Raw genomic sequence first — 23177 nt, 5'->3', positions numbered from 1 at the left:
GCTTATCAGCTTTGATAAACGGGTTAACATTTGACGTAGGTGAGTGTAGCCACATCAGAACAAAATCTAGACACAAGAGTGGGAGTTTGTATTTATTTGCTCAGTTATACAATGTTGCCAGTTATAATTCAATTTGACAATATACATTTGGGATTTATTTTACATTAAACTGGTGATAAATAGCGTAAGATGACGACGGAAAAAATACTAGTAAATGATCCCATTTTCTTTTTTCTAACGTAAGCAAAGTTGTAACTGTTTTTGCTTTACACGTAAACAAATGCGGTTTGTTCTTAAACAAACCTTGCACCTATAAAATACAATTTATATTAAAATGATACTAAACGCTTTTGTAAACACTTACAATACCAAAAGAGTCATCTGCAATTAACTCATCAATTAACGTTTCTTCATTTGGTTTAGATATATTGAAAATCTGAACAATTCCTTCCTTTATAAAGTACATCGTCTCGTTAATCTCCCCAGCATGGCATATTACATCATTTGGAAAACAAGTTTGAAGACGTGCGAATAACATCATTTGTCGGAGAAAATCATGATGACAATCTTGAAAGATCTATTAAAACAATAATAATTGAAATTAGCAATATTTACCAATATCATTTTCATTATACTTACCACATTATTAAATATATATTGACCATAGATTAAACTCTTCAATGCACATTGCATGTACGATGGCAATTGTGGTATTAAAATTGGTATCTGATTTCCGTGCTGATGTGTGTATAAATTTTTAAAGTACGTGCAAAGATTTTTTATCATGGAAGATGATATTGTTGTAAACTGAAGGTATTTCTTTAAATGCATGTATTTATAGCTGAAGAATAAATAACTTTGTTTGAGGAATCTAAAAGACATAAACATTTGTCCAATTGTTATAAACAACAACATTCGACCAATTAAAGCAATCAGAGCGCATGCCAATCGATCTTTCGTCAAAATTGGAAATAATGTCGAGAATCCAGATTGAGTGACAATCGAAATTGCATAAAACACACAACTTATATATTCGTTCTCATCGGAGTCAACGTTAATCACCAACCAGGACTCTGGAGTACATATACCATCCGGACATGCGAAAAAATACACCACACAACTGCAAATGTGCACAAACAAAGAGATATTGGCAATGCTGCTCACAACAATTAATAGTGAGAAGTCAATTCTTAGAGATTTGAACACTTCCTTCATAAAAAAATGGTACTGGATTAACCTCAGAACACGATTTAGTCGGAATAAATTCATCCAGTAGTAATTTTCAGTGAGGTACGGAATTAATTCAAGTGGAAGTATTCCAAGACAATATAAAATAAATGATAACGGATATAATGTAGGAAAATCTGTTTAGAAGCTCCATGACTGAATCTTTTCTCTAAATTTACCAGGATACAATTGAGCGCAAATAGGGCGTCAAACGTGTAAAATATTATTATGTACTTCAGAGAATCCTTTGAGAAACTATAAATATATAGTACCCAATATACGGATGCAAATGAGCAAAATTCCAGAAACCATCGAATTGGTTGCATAACTTTTACATTATACTTTTGCCATGCGAATTGTACCAACTCTCGCACGTTGCTCTCTATTAATGCATGCACCACTTCTTGCAAACATTCGGAATCTAGTGCATTTTTGATGTATGACTAAAATATAACCAACAGTTACATTATTTCAAATAAAATATATTTGTACATTACCAAATTGCCTTGGACAAGGCGTCGTTGTATTACTTGTTTAAGACCGCCACAATTCTCGATTAACTGATAAAACAGCAAAGTGTCAATTTTTAAAATGTGGACAGGATTCTTGGATATAAAATACATCATACAACGTGTTGCCTTGCAGTTATCAAAATTGCCAAAAATGCTTCCAGCGGGCAAAACTTCTTGAATTGTGCGTGTTGCGTTCATAGCATAAATTTCACCGCTATAAACAATATACAGATCGGGAATTATATCACTGAAATCAATGATCGCTTCCTGGGTGGCAAAATATTCAGATTTAAAGTGTGGTCCAAGTATACTGGATAATGTATTTGCATAAGCGTTAAAAATGTCCATTTTAAAGAAAAGCTTGCTATAGATGTGATTCATGCACGCATTTCGAAGGGCACCATGACAATTATTCATCAATGAAACTTTCGCACCAACTTTTTGATTCCAGTTATACTCAAGATGGGCAATAGTCCATCTAAAAATATCAAATAAGGTTATTTTAAAGATCATTTCTTGTTGGTGTAAGTGTAGTTCTTACTTTACAAGTATACTTTTCAACTTGGCTTTCTTCATATATTTTATTAATTCTTGAGAATGTACTAGATTATTCCAGAGGGCACTGTGCTTGCAATTGTAAATTTTCACAATCAGAATTAAAACCTTCATCAGTACAATGTGTCCGAATAAAAGACAAATAAACATCATAATTATTTCGGGCAATATCCAGGGATAAGTATCAGCACGCAAAGGCAGGCAACCCAATGTTGTCATAGTAACCCAAAAGAAGCCATCAATATACATATTGCCTAACTCCAGTATGTCGTAATCAAAATACCACGAGGATCGTTCTATTTCATTATAGTTTAACTTCAAATCCAAATTCACATAGAAGTACGTCATTGTCAAAACGTTTAGGAAAACTACCAGCAAAGGAATCACCCACATTGCTATACGATAAGCATCTAACAAATGTATACTTCCACTGCTTAGATAATAAATTCCTTTGTACCGATAAAGGTACAGCAGTTTATTAAACGAAAATATAAACTTCAGGTAATGATCTGTTGATAGACTTCTATCTTCATCAAGAATCGTTGATCTAGAGTGCAAAATGATATCAACCGGTGCCAGAGCGATTAATTCAATCAAAAAGCTTGTTGTAATGTAATTTTTTGCCGTGCACCATGGATGTGTAACAAGAATTCCTTGTTCGTTATAGTAAGCCATGTGAAATCTAAGGAACATATCCACCAGTCCAAATATAAAGAAAAATATATACAAAAACAACGAATAGTGAGATAGGTCCATTATTAGCAACATTGACGAATGCGCGATTATCGAAAAGATTAGGATAACTGAGAAACATATTTCGTACTTTTTTATAAACTGTCCATCCGGTAAAATTGTTCGTCTCATCATGAAATATTTGCATATCCTCAATTGGTACGACTTTTTTAACGATCGATTGTAATCAATGCAGCTTTTATTCTTTTTGTGTTTGGAAAAAGTTTTCCAGGACTTGAACTTTGTCTTTGCCACTTTTTCTTCTTTTTCTTTGAATGTTTCATTAAATATTCGGAATACCTCTGTACTTTGCGCGAATTTATTCACGGTTGTTTTCAGATGGTGGCTCAACGGCTTGTTCCACTTATAAAAAACATCATCAATATCTTTTTTAGAGATTGATATAATTATCGCGTCAGTTACTGCTTTGTAAGTCAAGTGAGAGCGTTTTTCCAGGAACATTTCTATGAGACAAAAGTTAACACCCGAGCAGATGTATCGTACCCAGTCTTTATAAGACATTGATTCTTCAAGGGTTCCTTCTTCGATAATGTACATGTGCTCAACTACAGCGCCTCTTGTCAGAAAATTGTTGTTTGTCGGACAGAAAATAGGCTTACACTTCACAGCTAGTTCATTGATTGCTCGCTTTGGCAAAGGTGAGAAAATTACTTGTTGTTTTAGAATGTCAAAGTATCTTTGAGTTTTTGCTTGATAAATGATCCTACTTGATAGATAATCAAAGGATTGGTTTTCCACATTGCCTGAATAATAATACCATTGTTGTGTGAGGAAGTATTTTACTTGATTTTGTATCATATTTGGGACTTTTAAAATAGATAGATATTTTTTCAGGTTATAGATTTGCTCAAAATATTCAAATCTAAAAACAAAGATAATCAATAGTTTGGATTGAACTGTTGTATTATGCTCGATACTTGTACGGCAACTCAAACCATGATTTTTTCTATTTACCTGGATTTAGTGTTTAAAATAATGGAGCTAGTGACATACGACCAGAAATAAATGTAGAAAACAATACCAAATAATTGTAGCCACAATATAAAATACATTTCAGTCACGCTTGAGAGATGATAACAATCGGAGAGAGTAGAAACAGTTAGAGTATAAGTGTAAATGATAAACAGTCTATGGTAATCCTTTAAGTTTCCCGGAAGGACTGTTATCCAACTACTTTCCTTGCTAAAAAATAATTTACTAAATTAATTTCCATTTCCACAAAAAGATTGAAAATACATACCTATCATAAAATATAAAATAGTAAATACACATCCAGATATAATTCAAGTACAAAAGTAAGACCACCATTTTAAAAATACTGTCACAATTTCCATTCCTTCCCAAACGGCGAAAATAACATGGAAGCTAAAACAATCCCAAGTTATTATTCTTATTAATTATTATTAATAAATAAATTTATTGTGTCTACCTTAACAGCCTTGATAAGGCACTGGCATTGCAATAACTTGAAAATTAGTATATTCATCTTCAAAAAACCAGTGTGAAACAAAATATATAGACAGAATCCGAATGGTATAGCTGCAACAATGTCTATAATAAAAATTTTGGAGGAAAATTTCTTCCTTAGAATCAGTTTCATGTCAAGTTCGTATCCGCGTTCTGATATTATTCCAGTTGTGCATTCCACAAACAAATCCAACGCGTAACAGATCAAAACGAGTAGTTGTAAAGTTAGGAACAAAGGTGGATAGTGGAGATACGGATTAAAAATAATGAGAATTGGATAGACAAGCATGACAGTTAGAACTAATCCAATCATGAATATGGTCCAGAATTTAAGTAGCTCTGAACCAGGACGGAATCGCATTAATCCGGTTGTTTTCAAAAATGTGCGGTCTTCATAACGTATCTTTATCGTATTTAAAAAGTAGTTGCCCTTTAAATGTACATCGTGTTTACAATTCCAAACGAGCATTTCAGTCGGTATCTTCGATTTAATTTCATGAAATGACACTTGCGGCCTGAAACAATTTAAATAAATAACATTTTTGCTTTTAACTTCAGGAAAAACAAGATTATGAAGAAATATGAAGAGAAACGAGTTTGTTTTTTTTAAAAAGGCGTCGGAATATATTAGATAACCTATAATACATAACCTATAAAACGCAAACAATAAATGCTAACTTTTTACATAATTTTGGTCGTTTTTCTGCTTAAATACAGCTTAAATTAAAATCATACTTACAAATTGAACTGTTTGCGAAACTCAATATCTCTTCTAGCTAGACGTAGCTGATCTTGAAAGTGTTTATGTAGAGAATTATTCCTATTCTGCATTTTAGCATTTTTTAGCCAGAAGTCTCGAAAAGTGATGCAGTGCACCGTGCAAAAGCTCACAGCATACATTGACACAATTGGTTTACGAGGCAGAAATAAGAAAGAACCACCAAGACATGATCCAACACATAATATCATAATAATGTTCTCGTCATCGTTGGCCGCCATTATGCGTACGCTACCTTCTGCGATAAACACCATTCTACCCAAGATACCATTAGCATCGCATATTTTTGAACCAATCGGATAACTTTGAATGGTAATCGAATCAGCTATTTCAGCAATCATTTCTATCGGCATGTGTTTGAATACAAACGAGTTCTTAAAATACATTCGATAGATATCTTTCTTCATATGCAGTTTGATACCACGTGGTAACTGCAAGAGTAACTCCGGTTCTTGTCTACAAATCATCTTCGGAAGATAAGTTACAAAAAACAATTCGACTTCCTCTTGTAGATCATTGGAATATATATTAGGGTTGCGTGTCTGTGGAGCATAATGAATAATTATTTTAGGTTTTCAATAACTGCTGATGGTCCCACCAAATTGTGTCTTATAAAATTACTGTGATGTTTGGTTAAGCGATCCAAATAAAATGCATTGATTTGCAACACTGTTAAGCTAGCATATGCTCCACCTTTGAGTAAGCCAATTGATATAACACCCAATAGGATTAAAACGATCTTTTCGATTGTTTTGGTCAGCGGTGCACCACCGTAGCTTACGTTTGTAATTCCCCCAAACACAAAGAATATACTGGTGATGTAATTCTCCCATTTTGAGAATTGTGCTGTATCAGTAGTTATGTAGTAGTCAACACATTGCTAAAAATTGTAAATAATTGTAAATAAAACGTAGAGAGTAGTAATCTAAATTAATCATACTTCACATTGTTCGAACCACAAAGCAGCAAACCATTGAATAAGCATAATGACACACACTATATATATTCCCATAATGACTCGAATGTGTGAATCAATGGCTTCACCACTATGAAGAAAAAACCCTTAAATTGTTAATATACTTTTAGTGTATTCTAAATGTATTTTACTTATTATGTCAAATTACTTAATATGTATCCATTTTTTAAAATACTGCGTGCTATAGTAAAGGTCAAATGGAGCCATTTTAGAAGCACAATTGTTTTAGGAATTACCAAAGTCACAAGTGTTGCCAGAAGTATAATAATCATGCAAATTAAATACACTGCAATACAAATAATACAATAATCAATTAACATATAATATTATAAAGTAAGTTTTTATATAAATTTTATACCAATTGAGACTCGTTGATAACAGTGGTAACTTATTAAAGACTTTGTAACATAGTGTACCAGACTTAGTGTTACATCACCTGCAGCTACCAAGAAACAAACCAGTTCAATTATGAATAAAACCCACGTTGAATTCACTTCAAAAAACAACTAAAAAGCTCATTTGTGAGGTTATAGTATAAAGTGAGTTATAATATTTAGCTTACAGTGAATGACGCGATGAAAAGTGCTAATAGATTGCAAAGTATAACGAATAAAATAAAGTGCAAATTGAACGCAATAAAATGAAGTTTTAGGCGTCCTTCCTCAACACTAAACAATTGCGGATATGATATCTGTAAGTAATGCGAATTTATTTATATAAATATAGTAAATTTATTACAAAAACCAATATTTACCTCTGATTTTTCTTCGAAGGGATATTTTTTCATCATTTTGGCATGAACTATTTATATTTATGTAATAATAATAAATGTCACGTATTTGAGAATTATTTCAAAACTTGTTGATTAACTGGCAACGTTGGATACCCCCGAATACTTGATATTTTCAATTTATGGTTAAACTTACAGTACGTGGAAGAAATGAACTGAAGTGAACCATAAGTGAACAGAAACAAGACAAACTCTTCATTCGGTCTAAAACAAATCAAGCTTTGAGTTGTATCAAGATGATACACAGTTTATTTATGATCAATTCATCTGGGTAAGTTACCTACTAAATAAGTAATTTTAATTTTTAATTAAATTTCTTCATAATAAATTTTAGAGATGTTTTTCTTGAAAAACATTGGAAGAGTGTAGTCTCAAGATCAGTATGTGATTATTATCTGGAGGCACAAATTGCGAATCCTCAAGATATCCCGCCGGTTATTGCTACACCACATCACTATTTAATTAGTATTAGAAGAAATGGTGTACATTTTGTTGCTGTGTGCATGGAGGAGATGCCACCACTATTTGTAGTGGAGTTTTTACATCGTATTGTAGATACATTCCAAGTAAGACACTATTTATAGCTACTAAACAGTAGTTTTTTTAATAATTTATTTACAGGATTATTTTAATGACTGTACTGAGACTATTATCAAAGAAAATTACGTTGTTGTTTATGAGTTGCTGGATGAAATGTTAGATAATGGATATCCATTAGCTACAGAAAGTAATATTCTGAAGGAACTGATAAAACCACCCAATTTGCTTAGAACTATTGCTAATACAGTTACTGGAAAATCAAAGTAAGTTTATTTTGTCTTTTGGTTGTGAATAGTAGGTTTCCATGGATTGTGATTCAATTATTTTCAGTGTAAGTGGTACATTGCCAACTGGGCAACTGTCTAACATTCCATGGCGTCGCACTGGTGTAAAATACACCAACAATGAGGCTTATTTCGATGTTGTTGAAGAAGTTGAGGCCATTATTGATAAAACAGGATCAACAGTCTTTGCCGAAATTCAAGGATATATTGACTGTTGTATTAAATTGAGTGGAATGCCTGACCTCACCTTGTCTTTCATAAACCCTCGATTATTTGACGACATTAGTTTTCATCCATGTGTAAGGTTCAAGCGTTGGGAAGGCGAGAAAATCCTCTCGTTTATTCCACCCGATGGTAACTTCCGACTTATTTCGTATCACATTAGTAGCCAAAGTGTTGTGGCAATACCAATCTACGTACGACATAATTTTGTCGTTAAAACTGGCGAGCAAGGGCGTATTGACATTACAGTGGGACCCAAACATACATTGGGAAGAACAGTTGAAGGTAAAACCGAATTATAAATATATTAATTATCGTTTTAAATGATTATTTTTAATTTGTCAGGTGTTAAGTTGGAAGTACTCATGCCAAAGGCGATTTTAAACTGCAATCTCGTCGCAAATCAGGGCAAGTATAACTTTGATCCGGTTGCGAGAATTCTGCACTGGGATATTGGTAAAATCGACGTGACGAAGCTGCCGAATATCCGTGGCAGTGTGGCGATTGCGATCGGCAGTAATACTTCAGAAATCAATCCGTCAATCAATGTTCACTTTACGATCAATCAAATGGCTGTAAGTGGACTTAAGGTTCATCGATTGGATATGTACGGGGAGAAGTACAAACCTTTTAAAGGCGTCAAGTACATTACCAAGGCCGGTCGATTCCAAATTCGGATGTAGAGTTTATATCCCCTGATTTATGACATTAGTTTTTATTTCAGATGTTTTATATATTTAAAAATCGTTTATTGGAGCAAATATGTACGAAAATAAATTTATTGCTTTTTATTTTTCGTTGAATCACTAAAAAGAATCAAATATTTGTGGAAAAAAATTATGCTGGTGATTTTTTAATCATTTTATTAGTTATCAATGCAATAATGGTTTGAAGCAATTATTTACACATTTATTTATAATAACATTAGTCATTTTCGTCATAATCTTAATGTTCCATTGGTATTTGTATGATTCAATTGATAAAACTCAAGAATACGTCTGTAATCGCAAACAGAAGTACGAAATAATCAAACAAAACTACGAGTGTACACAATAAATAATAAACTAAGCAGTAGTATATTGTGTGCTGGTAATCCGTGGTAGCCCACACAGTCAGAGAGAGGTTTTTACTATCTATTGTATAAGGCTAAAAGTACGATTATCTAAAATTTGTATGCATTAGCTAATAATGTCGACCGTCGCCGAGACAAATCTGCTTCCATTATTCACCACAGGTTTCTGCTCGTTTGCTCTGTTTGCGCTGACCAAACTTAATAATAAGGCCTCATTTACATAAATACACACACAAATCTTTCAACTCATGTGCCCTTTTAGTTTGTCGATCGAGAAATGATACAAGTTTTACACAAATGTTACAATAGTGTCGTAAATGGCTGATTTAGGAGGTAATATACATTAGAATATTTAGTTTACATATCAATTAATATCAATATCATAATAGAAATGAATAAATTATCACAATTATGTCCAAATATAAATGTTTTAAGTCAAGAAGCACGGAGAGTTGCCGATATTAACACGATAAACACGATTTTAACATTTAACAACTTTCAACAAAATATAACCTGCATTATTGTAACGGTTTTTAACGAAATACGTGAGTGCTGTTAGAGCCTTTGATCAATTTTGAGTTTTAAACAATCTGATTTAGGAATACTACGATATTTACTAGAATATCGAGTCTCCAGCTCTGTGCGAACGGTGGTTTCAACGTGTCACATACTTAATCCAACGGTATCGCTACACAAATACCGGAATCAAATATTCGGTGCAAAATAATAAAATAGAAGTGCCGCATAGATGTTAGTATTCAAAGCATGCAGATATGTACAACCTAACCGGATGGTAATCAATGATAAGGTGAGTGTTAGTTAATAGCAGCTATCACGTTTTTGTACCATAATAATACTAAAAAGTGCACCAAATATCCAATTAAAATTGAAACAAACCACCAGGATGTTTGCACTAGTTAATGAGGAATGAAGGCGATATGACATGATTGATTAAGAGTGATTTGTTTCAATTTTGTTTTGCTTTTGCAATGCCCGCGATTGAAAATGTGCATGAAAAAACCACCACCAGTAAAATAAATAAAAGTCGTGATGAAACGAACCCAGAATAAATAATCAATTGTTGAAAATCGTGTGCGCCATCGACCGCTCTCTCGTTTGAAATATTTTACAACGAATTACAATGTCATACCTTGTATCTTATCGACAAAAGCAAAATGCACCAGTCGCTCAAATACAATGGACTACTATGTGGTTAGCGATTACTTGCTGTTTGCTCACTTATGGATTAGTTGAAGTAAGTTGTACATGCTTACGAGCTAAATAACTGTAGTTGGTTTTCCTGCATCATCTATATCGATAATACCGAAACGTCACCTACAACCTAAACTTAGCGAATCACAATTCCCAGTCTGTTCGCGCACGTGCACACGTCGCGCACTTACTTGCACTTGGCGTATCCGATGGGTGGTTGTTACTTGGGGCGGCGATTAGAAGCGGCCCGTATCGGCAGCTATCACTGCCGCCTTCGGAACGAGACCTTTTTGTGTGCCGCGACAGCACAGCAGCCATTTCTCGTCCACTTCGAGCACCACTTTTAGTTTTTCGCCCTCGTTGTATGACAAGTGCCCGCTTTCGGATGGCAGGCGGTGCGACAACGTTCGCACGACCCTAGATGGTAAATCCAAATATAAAACAATCCAAGCGTGATTATTTTTGTGTGCTTACTTTGGTGTGTGACTCTGCGCAGATTTTCGGTTCACTGATGTAGAAACCGCGCGTCTTGGGGGTGTGATTTTGCTGTTTTTGCCAACTGCCGTTGCTGGTTTGTACGGCAAACTGCTGGGCCTTGTGATGTTCCTTGCTTCGGTTGTTTCCACTTGATCCAGCCTACTCGTCCTAATAAACCCATAATTAAAAAGCAAATCATAGAGTGATTCAGAAAGCTTACCTAGGGTTAATTCCCTTTTTAGCTGGACTCCTTGTGACTAGATTCGTGTTGATTTTCGCTTGTGCGAAAGGTTTTGATTTCACTGCGGCAGCCCCGTTGGGAGAAGTTACCTTCTTTGCCACACCCTTGATACCCTTGTAAGTTGGTGATACAGGTACAGGAATCCCAGAGGGTTTAATCGGTGAAATAACCGGACGTGGTATTTTGGATTTGGGTGTATGTGTGGGGCTTTCTGGCGGTGACACCTCCTTCGTACTGAGCATCTCCCAACGACGCTGCAGTTTCTTAAACTTGCGCCCGTTCAACGGTTTATCATCAGAAATATTCGAATCGAGTGATTCTGGCCCATCAAGCGGTAATGTAACCTCATCCGCTGCTTGTCCTCCATTTTGTTCCAAACTGTCGGTGTATTCATCTTCGGAATTCTCTGCTGCTAAACTACCCAAACGATTGTATGCAGCATACAGTTTTGATGAGAAGTTGATACCGGACCAACGTTTTTTCAAAGCACTATTCACATCTTCACCAAGTTTGAATGTGGGTTTCGCTGATAGGAGTCCAGGGTCTATACATGACCGTGGACGAGGTTTGTCAGATCGCGAGCGGTGATTTGCCGAGTTGTTGAGTAAATCCGGCACTGATGGATCTGTGCTGTTTCCGTCAAAGGAATATTTACGAATTGCTGTCGCCGTGGACAACTCATCAGACTCAGAAGAGTTTTGCTTCCATGATTTGTGTACAGGACTGGTTGGTTGATGATACGAATCCATACGTTTCAGACTCTCATGTAATTGCCGATACTCAAACAGTAAATCAAACTGGAACGGAAACAGTGCCAATGGTTGCAGAGAAGTGATCAAACTATCAAGCAACTGCCTGATACTAGCCCCACCAGTATGTGACATCAACAGTAGCGAATCCGCTTCGTAATGCTTCTTCAATACACTCTCTCGTGTCCTCATGTAGCTAAACCAAGCATCCAAGGAGCGTACATTCAGCAAGCCAAACACAAATGCATTGAACTTGACCACACCCTCAGTGATGACATCCTCGCCATTGATCCGCATTACCAGTTCATTGAGCGCTTTGGTAAGCGGGCCTTGCTGCGCGGATGCTTCCACTACCTGCCAGACAGAGTTTCCAATTGCGCCAAATGATGTCTCCAAGTTGGGCTTCAACCCATCGCTTAACACCGCATAAAGAGCGGGGCATAAGTAATTTAACGCAGCCTTCGCACATTGCGGGTTAACCTGGGAGTCACCCAACTGATTCAATTCGGTCTGATTTGTCGCTGCGGAAAAGTGTTGGATAACTTTCTCGACAGCATCGGAGACGCCTTGAATTAAACTTGCTTTGGAGTTTTTACGCGCTGGGCTGTTGGACATTTCCGGTGTTGATTCACCTTCCTCACAAATTGGCATATCAACCAATGCCTTGCCATGTTGATGTCGTTGTTGCAGCAAAGCAGAAACATTCGGTGAATTGTTGGGCACCGCTTTCGGGAGGACATTCACTTTCTCAGCGAAACTTACACATTTCCTGTTTGGATCTTGGTTGATCTTCAGTGAGAGGAATTTGCTCACGTATGATCTCAGTTGAAGCATGGATTCTTCATTAATATCATCAGAATCGGACGTTGAAATGCCACTCATCTTCAGGAATTCCTCCAATTGCACTAGTTCCTCAGTGCTGATATTTTGGAAAAGCACGTCGTGTTTAATCAGAGGCGATTGCGATCTGAACGCCGTGGGTTCGTCTAGACTACTACTAGAGGTGCCTGCATCCACTCCTTCATCTTCCGTCTCACTGAGGCGTTTGTGTCTAGGCAGGTACGCATCCTGCAGTGAGTGGCGTTTATTTTGCACTTCATTCAGGATATCGTCCTCGTTCATCTCAAACATAGAGTAACGCTTAGTCTGGCCGGCTTTCAACTTATTCTCGATTCCTTTTCGGAGTATTCCTCTTGGGAGTGGAGGTCTAGGTGGGGCAACTTCTTTCGTCTCCGGGAGGCTGATGCCTCGTTTTGGTAGAGGAGGAGCGGTAGACGGTGCTGTAGTGGTTATCGAACGCTTTTCACTTCCCATCAAACTCGCCTCGCTGCTCGTCACTGAATCGTAACGATAGACAAACAAGGGATTGAAATTATTCTGAGGCGCTGGAGAGTTTTGGCTTTCGCTGAGTTGAGAAGACGAACCTCTGTATCCCGAACTCGGGCCAGTGCCAGTACTACTACTGGAGGAAATATTGGTGCGTTCAGCACTCCCAGCTCTTTCATAGCCAGTGCAATCGCAGCTCACGGGTCTTGAAGAACGCTTCAATTTCGCAAAAGATGGTTTTTCAGGACGAGCTCCATGGGTTCGTAAATGATGAGCAATCTCGGGAACGTCGCTTAAGATCTGTTTGCATTCAGCAGGCAGAAGGAAATTCAACGAATCCCAATCTTGGACATGATTAAAACCTTTGCGTTTCAATGTTTCCAGGTCATTGCAACTGAATGGACGCGACTTGGGTGCTGGCTTTTGCATCTTATGCGGCATCAAGAACACTTTTGCAACTTCTTCCTTCTCCAGAAAGTCCAAATCAGGCAATACATAATTCGGATACAAAATGTATACCGGTTTATGGACTTCACCTTCTTGTTTGAGCTTATTCAAAAATGAAGGCTCTACAACTCTGTAGGGTTCTTTACCATGGGCTGTAGTGGTGTTTAATTTGTACGGGGCTGATTTTGTTTCAAATTGTGAGGTTTGAATGCTCTTGTTCATCAAATGAATGGGCACCTTCAGTTTGGCAGATTTTGTGAAACTGCCAGAACCTCCAGAGGAGGATATTGAATTATTGCGACGAGGATTACCATTGGTGCTAGTTGATCTCGACCTCAATCGTTTCTCATATTCCATGCTACCATTATTGTTGCTTAGCATGGAACCATCAATTGCATCAGTAGCATCCGTTCGAGATTCTTCTTCTTCTAAGATAGATTCATACGTTCGCAATGGTTCCGGTGGGCGTTGGTCCATCAGCAGACTATCTTCAAAACATTCTTTGGGTGGTCCAGGCGCATGATTAGCGTTTGATATGTTGCTCTCGTCCGATTGACTTGCCGGCCAGTTGTCACTCTGCGATGAGGAATGATCTAAACCTGTCGACATTCCTAAATATTCGAAATCAGACATTCAATCATCCACCCAATATTTACCAACACCAATAATAAAATACAAAGGAATTTAAACAAAATTTAATTTAATAATACGTACCTTCAGCACTGATGCTCTTCTGTTTCATAAACAGTTTGACCAGATTAAAGTTGGGAGCTTTACATTCAGCACTGCTGCTGGCGTCGATACTCGTCGCCATATCCGACATGCTGTTGCCACTGCTAGAGTGCACCTGATGTTGAATATCGAAGACTTTAACCGGCCGACGCTTAATCGTGCAACATTCCACCTAAAATGAAATATTTATTAAACTTAATTCATTTCTGCGGCCACAGCGCAAACGCACAACGCGCATTGTTGACTCAATTGGTCATTAAGCGAACTTATCTCTTCGTAAACAAACTAAGTTATGTCAACACCACAGGCACATACAAAACACTCACCGAGCTGTTACTCAGATGCTGACTTCTTTGCTGTCGCTGCTGTTCATATTGCTGGTACTGCGCGGTGATACTACTACGCAGTTTTTGCTTATACAAGTTGGGCATACTCTGTGACTTAAAGCCAGCATCAGAGAAGCCATGTTGGGCGTCCACGGACTGATTATTATTACCGGAGGGATGACGCCTTAGTTGATTCTCACAACAGCGCTTCTTGAGTTTACTCCACGTCGTGAAGCCAGTGTCCGATTGCGTCATGGAAACATCCTGGGTCTTAAGATGGCGCAGCGGATGCTTTAATTCAGCCCAATGAGTGCTACCACCTCCCGACGTATCACTCTTATCTGCGAAATGATAGTCGCTATCCTCTGAGTACATAGTCATCGATCCCTCGAAGGCAATGGTGTAGTTGTCCTTATTCGCCTGGCACGTGAGCATGATGTCGTGATCATTATACTCGCAATCCAGCGAATCTACGCTGAAATTCGCTCCGGGCATGGGTGTTTCCTTCACCGGCGAGAAGAGTAATTCAGATTTGCAGATTGACATCGACGTGGAGTTGGCCGAATCGTCCTGGCTACTGCTATGTGGGCTTGAACTGTCGAAATCAAATTTGCCCATCATGGAACCGGACACGCTAGCAAAGCTTTCGCCTTGTCTATGGCTCTAAATAAGAAAATAATAAAATTATTATTTCAGTTTTGTAATAAAAAGGAAGTAGTACTTCTTGACTTAGTTGTTCACTGCACATGGGCGGAAGGTTCGTGAGGAGGGCATGAATATCCTCAGTTCGAAAGGACTCAATATCCGCCTCGGCCAGATTGGCGTCCATGTTTTTCGCCAAGGCTTCATAGTTGGCAATATCACCTGCATCGTAGGACTCAGGCAATGAGAGTATGCTTGTATGGTGATTATCCCTATAACTAATAACACAAAAATAAGATTGTTGCCATTTTATTTTTATGTGAGTAGTAAATGTACCTAAAGTCGATAAACCATTGGTAATCTGAGTTGTCCTGAATGAAGTCGATGTCCTGTGAGGAGGTGTTGCTGAGCACACTCCCGCTGCCCGGATGGTTGCTATTGCAGTCGGAGTCCGGGCTATGCGCCAGACCCCGACCCAATCCGACATCGTTCATGCCTCCTTTGCCTAGAAGAACACACATACACTTTAATAAAGATACAAAACATCAACATATTGTATCAACAACCACCCAAACCAAATTATTCTCCAAGATTTCATAACATATCTTTATTCAGAAGAAACTAGTCACAACAAAAAAACAAAATGGCGGTCATTTGTTGTCCTGTTTTGTCACCGTTGTCGTGTGCCGCGTTTGTCGTAACATTTAATGAGTCAATTATTGTCGCACTCGGCGGCACCCACGTGATTCTTTACATCTTTTGTTCAGAACCTTTGCTCGTCATATAAGAAACGTTTTTATTGTGTGTTCAACTTATGAGTCACATGTGCAATGTGTAATTATGCATAACGCACGCATTATAAACGCATTCAAATCGCGGCGCAAACAATAAAAATGTCTTACTCTTATTATTCGAGTGCTTCCTCACGTGGCTGAAACAGTAGACAGGAAGACGGCGTAAATTTAAGTAAGTCGCAAGACGGCATTAACGCGTGTAATTTATTCGACGACGAAATGAAATATTGAATTGAATTGAATGGGCGCGCGCGCACAATGGCGTCGGTTGAGTAGCCGAGAATAGAGGCGACAAGAAAATGAATTGAATCGCACAAAGAATGAAGATAGATACAAGCTAGAAGAATTGAAGAATAGAGATATGATCCTAGTTTTAGTTGGACTGCTTTCGGTTCATCGATGTCGATAGGGCACGATATTTATGACGTGCTATTATGATATTAATGTTTATTGCACGTTTTGCTTCCCTTTATCACTCGTCATTCGTCAATTGCCGGCTACATTTAATCGACGTTGTTTTTTAAATATGGTTTGACCCTCTGCGTGAAGTACAATGATGTCATTTGCGAATTATTCACGTCCGTTGTGAACATTTGTGTCGAGTATAAACTTCCACAACGTTTATTTCGGACTTAAAACAACTAAAATTAGTGATGATTAGTGTTTTTTTATAAATTGACATTAAGTGTCAATTAAAGTATCGAATATCAGCAATAACTGCAATGCAGAAAAAGTTTACTGGTCAAAAATAACAAAGTTGCACATTGCGCATAATCTTGCGCATGTCGCGTGCATAATATGCATAATTTGCGTGCATGCCTTTAGCAATTTCGCGATTACGATTATTATCACCATCATAATAACCACGATTGCCTCTTGCGGTGTTGTGCACGCGGATTAAAAACTTGAAACTTTCGCGTTATTGCATTATCTGGCATGGAAATCTGATAGTTTACGCCTTACCACAGTTACAAATCGTAATGACACGCGTATGTTATTATTTACAGATTAAATTCGTTTTGTTTGTAACATGTGTGGTCTTAGTGTTTTTGAAAATTTTTATTTTTGGTTTAAATTTTCGGTTAAAACATTTCATTTGTTCACGTAAATAATGGCACGCAACGCACATTACACGTACGGGCGTAACTCGTAAATGAAGCACGCAAGGGTCGCAAAGAACTCGAAGAATTCGAAGAACACACGCACATATCAGATGCAATATAAAACATCCTTGTCGTGTTACCGCATCGCGTCGAGCGACCTTATTACTGCGTATGTGCGGCTTTTAAAGCTTTAAATAACTTAAAACACGTCTTTATTGCAAGAATGCAGTTGTTTCACGCGATCGCGACTCACAAGGACTTACAAGACGTTAAATTTAAGCAGCGCGGAAATTCAATTTGGTCAAATTGCACCGTATATCATCGAAAGTAATAGAATAACAGTATATTGCGTTAGATGTCGTTAGTTTTTAAATTGGAAGTAAGCAATGACACTTATAGTCACATTTAAATTGCACCGTTTGGTTTTTTTTAAATTACACATGTTCTAAATTACATGCAACGGAGATATCGGTACTTTGATGCTGATGCTGATGTTGAAATCGTGCAAGTGCAATGTATGATAATTTAGCGCCGAAGAAAGGCCTACATTTACATTGTCTTCCTCTGGGTTACATTTTCATAATAGAGTATTATAATTGCAAATTAAACTTCCGCTTGTAGTGTTTAAGAGTTAATTGAAGTTATTGCGTTGTTCGGTATTTGTACCGCAACTCAACCGATGCATATTTGCAATTAATAACCTACTTTACATGCACAATTCAATATTATATTGTTGGAAATAAAAATGTGTCACTATCACATTCCCACCGAGCCTGTTTTATACAACATTATACAACATAATTATGAGTATTCACAATAAAAACATCAGAAAATCAAGATATATGCAGCTGTAAACTAATTCAACAATATGAAAAAATAACAATCGTGATCATAAATTATAAAAACAGCTATTTGTGCATGAATCAAGAAACTAGATCAGCAGGATGAATAAAATATAACATAATCTTTGTGCGGTATAAAAATATAAAAGAAAATATACACTCGAAAAAAATAGGAAATAGAAGTTTATAGAAGAATAACTTGTCAATATTAATAGTTACCTATGCGTCGCAGCTTTTTCAACATGTAATAATGCTTGTAATTGTAATTGTCCAAGCCCTTGATGTAAAAGGGATGCGGGGGCGCCTTGACGCCAACGAACACCTTCATCTTTATGTTTATTCAGATGCGCTTTTCGCAATGAGCCAGCATATAACCGCATTGATATGCAAAACGTGCGCGCAGTGTTTGTGCTTTGCAACTCCTTTCGCGGCTTATGGCGTGTTGCGTTATGTTTTAATATTTTGCGTAGTTTAAACGTCAACAATTAGTTGATTGTTAGTCAATTCTACGACGTGTGCATCGCGGGCACACGTCATGCGCGGTTAGCACACTCTGCAATCTGCAAGTAATTAATTTGTTAGTCTACTTGATCAATTTAATTAGCACTAAAGCACGAGAAGCATAAATCTAGAGATAAGTTATGTTTATGTTTGTTTAATGAATAGTTTCACATGATGCACAATTTTATTTTTATCTTGGTTAAGTTGTAGCACGTGCAAGTATTTCATTGCAACTAATTGAAACTTGAATTTTTGTTGTTGATAGTTGAGTATAGAATTGAACTTTGAACGGATAACAGGAATGGTTGGAACACTTGACCTCCTAAACCCTTTTTGGAGGCGCAGGCAGGCGGTCGCCTGTGTTGCTCTATGCATCGGAAAAATAAAATTATCATAATAAAGCGCTGTTTGTTGCGACCAAATTTCGTTTACGAACTTTATGACCACAGCCGAGGAATACATTTGTTTGGATCGTTTTGTTTGCTGCTTTTAGGTATACATTTCTCATTTATCTCTTCGAGAGATGGGGCTTTAAATCACTTCGGAATCGCTTGTATCATTCCGCATCGAAACGAATGATTTATAATTATTGGATGTGGCAACTACAAATTTGGTCTTGCGTGTTAAAATCGTGAATACACTTTTCCACAATTTCGTTTTGAAAACGATGATTAACACCGCACAATTTAAGGTGCAGTCGCTTGTTTCAATAGCTATATAAAAACAGTTAAGTTGACTTTGTGAAGGTCATGGATACGCTTGATGTGTGTAATGATTCGCGCGTGAATATGCACTTTTATAGGTTTCATTCAGCCTGTCGACGGCGAATTATTGATGAATTGATGAAAACTTGACTATGTGTTATGGTTTAATTGATTCAACCTTGATGGATATCGTTCATTTTTTATTCCGGTGTTTTTTTATTCTCAATAAATTCATATAAAAGCGAGTGCGGTAATATAATAACTGCTCGTGTATAGAAATGTTAATTTAATATCTTCCGTAATATCTTATCGTTGGGTTTTCACGCAAAACTCGGCGAAAATATGCGTTAAAGACGCTTATTGTATTTGTCTGAATGTAGTTTAATGTGAGTTTGATCCTGGTTTTATGATCACCGCTATTGTCTGCTGTTTTTCATTATTATCACTCGCGTTTTATTGCAGTTTGCGTGAAGAAAATTGCTTTTGGAACTTTCTTACTTTTAAAAGCATATTTTCATAATATTAAATTATTGATCTCTATTTTTAGAACACCATAAAAAAGATTTATTAACATTTTCTCAGTATAATTGTAATTTTCAAAACTTTGGCTGCTTACCATAATTGTACCCTATCAAAACCTCGAATTACAACCGAAGATAATAATAGTATGTGAGTATGTAAATGTAAAAAGAAATAAACAAGTATCGCACGTAATAACACGCGACGCGGGCGAAAATTAAACGTTCAGATACGAGATATCTCCGCGCGTCGTGTGAGCGACGACGAGTCGTAATAAATAATGCGTCAATTACACACGTCCATAGGTGTTGTCCTATATGTGCGACCGTCGATGCTTTCGATAATGAACGATACGACCGATACGACTTTCGTATGCGCCTAATATAGCCATAGGCGCAACGCGCATGCGCACGCTCGCCCAAGGAACATTGTTTCTTGCGACCTGGCGGCCAGTAAATAAATTTGTATTGTGATCATAAACATGGACGTGACGCACGCGGCGCACGTGCAATAAACACGTAATGAACTGTTTTCGCCGACGGGGAAAAGCTTTTTCTTCGCACACGGCTGTTCGCACGTTGACGATTTGCGGGACGATGTAATATGTGTTCGATGACTTTTCCTATAGTCGCGTTATACGTGCGTTGTTTACATGTTTGCTTTATGGTTTTCGCGGTGCTTAAAGGCGAATCTAATCGTAAAAACACGAAATGTGTGAACTTAAAACGGTTTATTTTACGAATAATTCTGATTGTGTTGGAGATCAATTTGTGTAATCATGTTTACGATGTTTTGTTTCTGGCTATTCTCGATTTTAACATGTGTAGCATTGAAAAAAATGTGGAAAATAGGTTTTTAGTTTAAGTTAAAACAATAAATATTTATAAGTTTTGTTTTTAGTAGGATTAATGTTTTTAAAGTATACATTTCTCAAGGTTTGTTCTATTTTTAACAAAAATATTTTTAATAATCTCTTGTTAGACATTTTAATTAATCAAAAAATCCATCAATCTAATATAATATTTCGCAATTTGTCAAGTTTTATCCGCCACCCCTCGATTTGGAAACGCCGATGAGTCATCACCGAGTCACTTGGTAATCTAATTCATGAGTATGCCGCCCCTATACGTCTCCATACACTTTCAATCTCGATTAAGAGAGTTTTGTCTTTTTCCCCCCTTGGTCATAAAATTAGTGCATTTTAGTAGGTTGACTCATGCGACGTGTCTAAGATGAGTTTTCTAGGTCCTAGCCTAACCAGAATATGGGAGGCGGCTGCGGCGGTTATGCACCCCGACTAGACAGAGAGCGAAATCGATACCCGCCCCCCAATGGTTGCCTGGGGCAACCACAGCATTTCTCTCGTGTGCACAGCTCACTAGGCGTGTTTTTGCCAAAGCCGCCGCCGCAGCCGCCTCAACTGCATTTTTCGCACTATACAAGCTCTTCCATCACTGGTTATATCCTTCTATAGGCATGGAAAAGACCAAAGGGAGAGTAAACATCAAGCTGTTCTGTTCGGGGGGCTTTCCGGCTGTGAAAAAGAATGCAGACGACGAAAATGCATCAGGGCGTTGTTCGATGCACGTCTCCCTGGAGCGTTTTTGATGAAAACGAGGAATGTTGTGTCTGGCGCCACACGAATACCAACCCAACACACAGGAAGACTTCATTATCAAGATACCGAACAACTTTTCGCGATTATATTCTTTTCATCATCATTTCCGACGAGTGATGAATAACAATACCAACTTTTTTTGTCATTATCATTAATTAAACGCGATCGTTGTCGTAAGCAAAATCATGATACAAATCTTACTAGTTCCCCAGAGAAACGTATTATATAAAACAACCAAAATAACGTTACATTCGCTGTCAGCGTGTAATTAAATCGGCTTTGTTTGTGCGCATTGTGGGCCGATTCATTTTGCTTCGCCGAATTTCCTGCCCACGCTCTAAGACTTCTCAGTAGGTAATTTGCGTCTGGTAGTTTTCTGCATGGGCGTATCGATGGGCCAATTTTGAATTACCTAATTCACCAAAATTCAACGATTATCATACTTTATATAACGGATTAAATAACAAACAACATCTGCGTATAGAGTTAATTAAACTTGGAATTAAATCATTTCTTATGAATAGTTTATTCGTAATTCATAGAAAACCTCTTGATGCATGATAACAAAACTGTCTTATCTAGAAGTAATACACACTTTAGTAAATATTAGATGATTGTAATCCTAGTAAGTCAAGTATGTGTATTTTCTCGCTTTCGTGATGTGTCAGGCATGGCATTCCTTTTCCGTATTTAAACATCTTATCAGCATCTCTCGCGCGTCTGCAGCTGGCGGGCACTTAAGCACCCGACTGTTAAATTCATAAAGGAACAATAAATTAAGACACCCATATAAAGCAATCTAATATGATATTTCGCTGCGATATTCAGTTATGGCGTGTTCTAATCCATCCGCAACGAAATAAACGCAGGAGGAGAAATTATAATGCAGTTATTTCATGAGATAAACTTCTTCGTGTATTATCACGTGCGTGTTTTGGATTTCTACAATAATCTCAAGCATTTTAGGAATTTCTCATGTCGTAATATAACAAAAATTATTTTTTTTACAAAACTGAGAAAAATGAATACCGATTACGTCAATAAAATGATCGCGTTAAGAATTTGGTAAATTATTTTTATGGTCATACATTTTATGATTTTGTGTCTTTTTTTTCACGATGGTAACAAGTAACAGCTTTATCTTGCACGCTTTAAACCGTATCACTTGAAGCATCCGCATAAAGTGAAAAAAAGTCGTTGGACGCCGTAAAAATATCACTGAATTATCCGCGAGGTTGTAAAAAAGACGAAAAAACTCGCCACGATAATTGCTTACTAACCAGTTGCCGGTCCAGCTTGGCCAGAGCTCGAAGCAACGGCAAAAAGTGGTCATTACGAATTGATATATTAATTAAAAGTGTACTGTAATAATGGATACGCGGGTTTATCGATGCATCGCTGGGATATTTGAAAGTCTTATCGTTTCTTTTTCGACAGTTCTCGTTTTTTTGTGGTTTTAACTCGTAACTTGTTTTTATTACTTCGCACGATGAGGAGAAACATGAAGTCATCGGCGTGAATAAGAAGTAAAGATAAAAAATCTTTATTTTCGCACTTTTACAGTATTACAAATATTTTTATATTTAATTATAGTGGTCAGATGTTATTGTTACAAACTTTTGGTACGAATTTACACATTAATTTTCGTTGGTTTTATTACATTCGCACTGCTGGCGTATGCGCTTCGTTTCATTAACAAAGTGCCACTTTCAATGCCGAACATCGTTCAACTACGAACTTCTAACAACTCGGGACGAATTTATTATAA

General features: G+C 37.1%; 3 protein-coding genes across 12 annotated transcripts in view; 1 reads left to right on the top strand and 2 right to left on the bottom strand.

Annotated features, from left to right (window-relative positions):
* Positions 1-79: 79 nt before the first annotated feature.
* Positions 80-7184, bottom strand: LOC135800716 (uncharacterized). 2 transcript variants are annotated; one of them, XM_065314033.1, is made up of 15 exons: positions 7023-7184; positions 6831-6959; positions 6627-6774; positions 6417-6554; positions 6233-6354; positions 5891-6172; positions 5254-5834; positions 4477-5029; positions 4288-4412; positions 4002-4229; positions 2281-3909; positions 1725-2217; positions 640-1670; positions 365-577; positions 80-310 (listed from the first exon to the last, which is right to left on the bottom strand). In XM_065314033.1, the coding sequence occupies exons 1-13, from the start codon at positions 7056-7058 to the stop codon at positions 1299-1301; spliced, it is 4836 nt and encodes a 1611-aa protein (XP_065170105.1). In that variant the 5' UTR covers positions 7059-7184; the 3' UTR covers positions 80-310; positions 365-577; positions 640-1298. The 2 variants fall into 2 exon arrangements, with proteins under 2 accessions (XP_065170105.1, XP_065170106.1); XM_065314034.1 differs by lacking the exons at positions 6233-6354; positions 6417-6554; positions 6627-6774; positions 6831-6959; positions 7023-7184 and having other exon boundaries at positions 5914-6055.
* Positions 7185-7186: 2 nt separating this feature from the next.
* Positions 7187-8895, top strand: cm (AP-3 complex subunit carmine). The gene is made up of 5 exons (XM_065314040.1): positions 7187-7329; positions 7393-7624; positions 7680-7861; positions 7929-8389; positions 8450-8895. The coding sequence occupies exons 1-5, from the start codon at positions 7295-7297 to the stop codon at positions 8785-8787; spliced, it is 1248 nt and encodes a 415-aa protein (XP_065170112.1). The 5' UTR covers positions 7187-7294; the 3' UTR covers positions 8788-8895.
* Positions 8896-8950: 55 nt separating this feature from the next.
* Positions 8951-23177, bottom strand: part of LOC135800714 (uncharacterized) — a 31610-nt gene continuing 17383 nt past the window's right edge. For 7 of the 9 annotated variants that reach the window (XM_065314029.1, XM_065314025.1, XM_065314026.1 and 4 more), the window contains 7 exons: positions 15665-15833; positions 15408-15606; positions 14687-15349; positions 14343-14532; positions 11086-14239; positions 10863-11033; positions 8951-10805 (listed from right to left, as the gene is read on the bottom strand). In XM_065314029.1, the coding sequence (XP_065170101.1) occupies positions 10625-10805; positions 10863-11033; positions 11086-14239; positions 14343-14532; positions 14687-15349; positions 15408-15606; positions 15665-15833 (4727 nt within the window). In that variant the 3' untranslated portion in view covers positions 8951-10624. Of the gene's footprint in view, positions 10806-10862; positions 11034-11085; positions 14240-14342; positions 14533-14686; positions 15350-15407; positions 15607-15664; positions 15834-18286; positions 18625-23177 lie in introns of those variants that run through there. The other 2 variants (XM_065314028.1, XM_065314027.1) reach the window with 2 other exon arrangements.

This window comes from Atheta coriaria, unplaced genomic scaffold (genome assembly GCF_025399875.1).
Source record: "Atheta coriaria isolate IRGN ID8LTWV9N9 unplaced genomic scaffold, Caltech_Dcor_3.1 hic_scaffold_10_pilon, whole genome shotgun sequence".
Classification (NCBI taxonomy): Eukaryota; Metazoa; Arthropoda; class Insecta; order Coleoptera; family Staphylinidae; genus Dalotia; species Dalotia coriaria.
This window is presented reverse-complemented; position numbering and strand designations above follow the sequence as displayed.

What these genes read in the sequence shown, in the direction of transcription:
- LOC135800716 (XM_065314033.1), bottom strand. Translation starts at nt 7,058, where the DNA reads ATGATGAAAAAATATCCCTTCGAAGAAAAATCAGAG. An exon ending in ATTTTATAAGACACAATTTG is followed by an intron (nt 5,835 to 5,890) that starts GTGGGACCATCA and finishes TATGCTCCACAG; the next exon opens with ACACGCAACCCTAATATATA. An exon ending in ATTTTAAACACTAAATCCAG is followed by an intron (nt 3,910 to 4,001) that starts GTAAATAGAAAA and finishes CTTTGTTTTTAG; the next exon opens with ATTTGAATATTTTGAGCAAA.
- cm (XM_065314040.1), top strand. Translation starts at nt 7,295, where the DNA reads ATGATACACAGTTTATTTATGATCAATTCATCTGG. An exon ending in ACAGTTACTGGAAAATCAAA is followed by an intron (nt 7,862 to 7,928) that starts GTAAGTTTATTT and finishes AATTATTTTCAG; the next exon opens with TGTAAGTGGTACATTGCCAA. An exon ending in ATTGGGAAGAACAGTTGAAG is followed by an intron (nt 8,390 to 8,449) that starts GTAAAACCGAAT and finishes TTAATTTGTCAG; the next exon opens with GTGTTAAGTTGGAAGTACTC.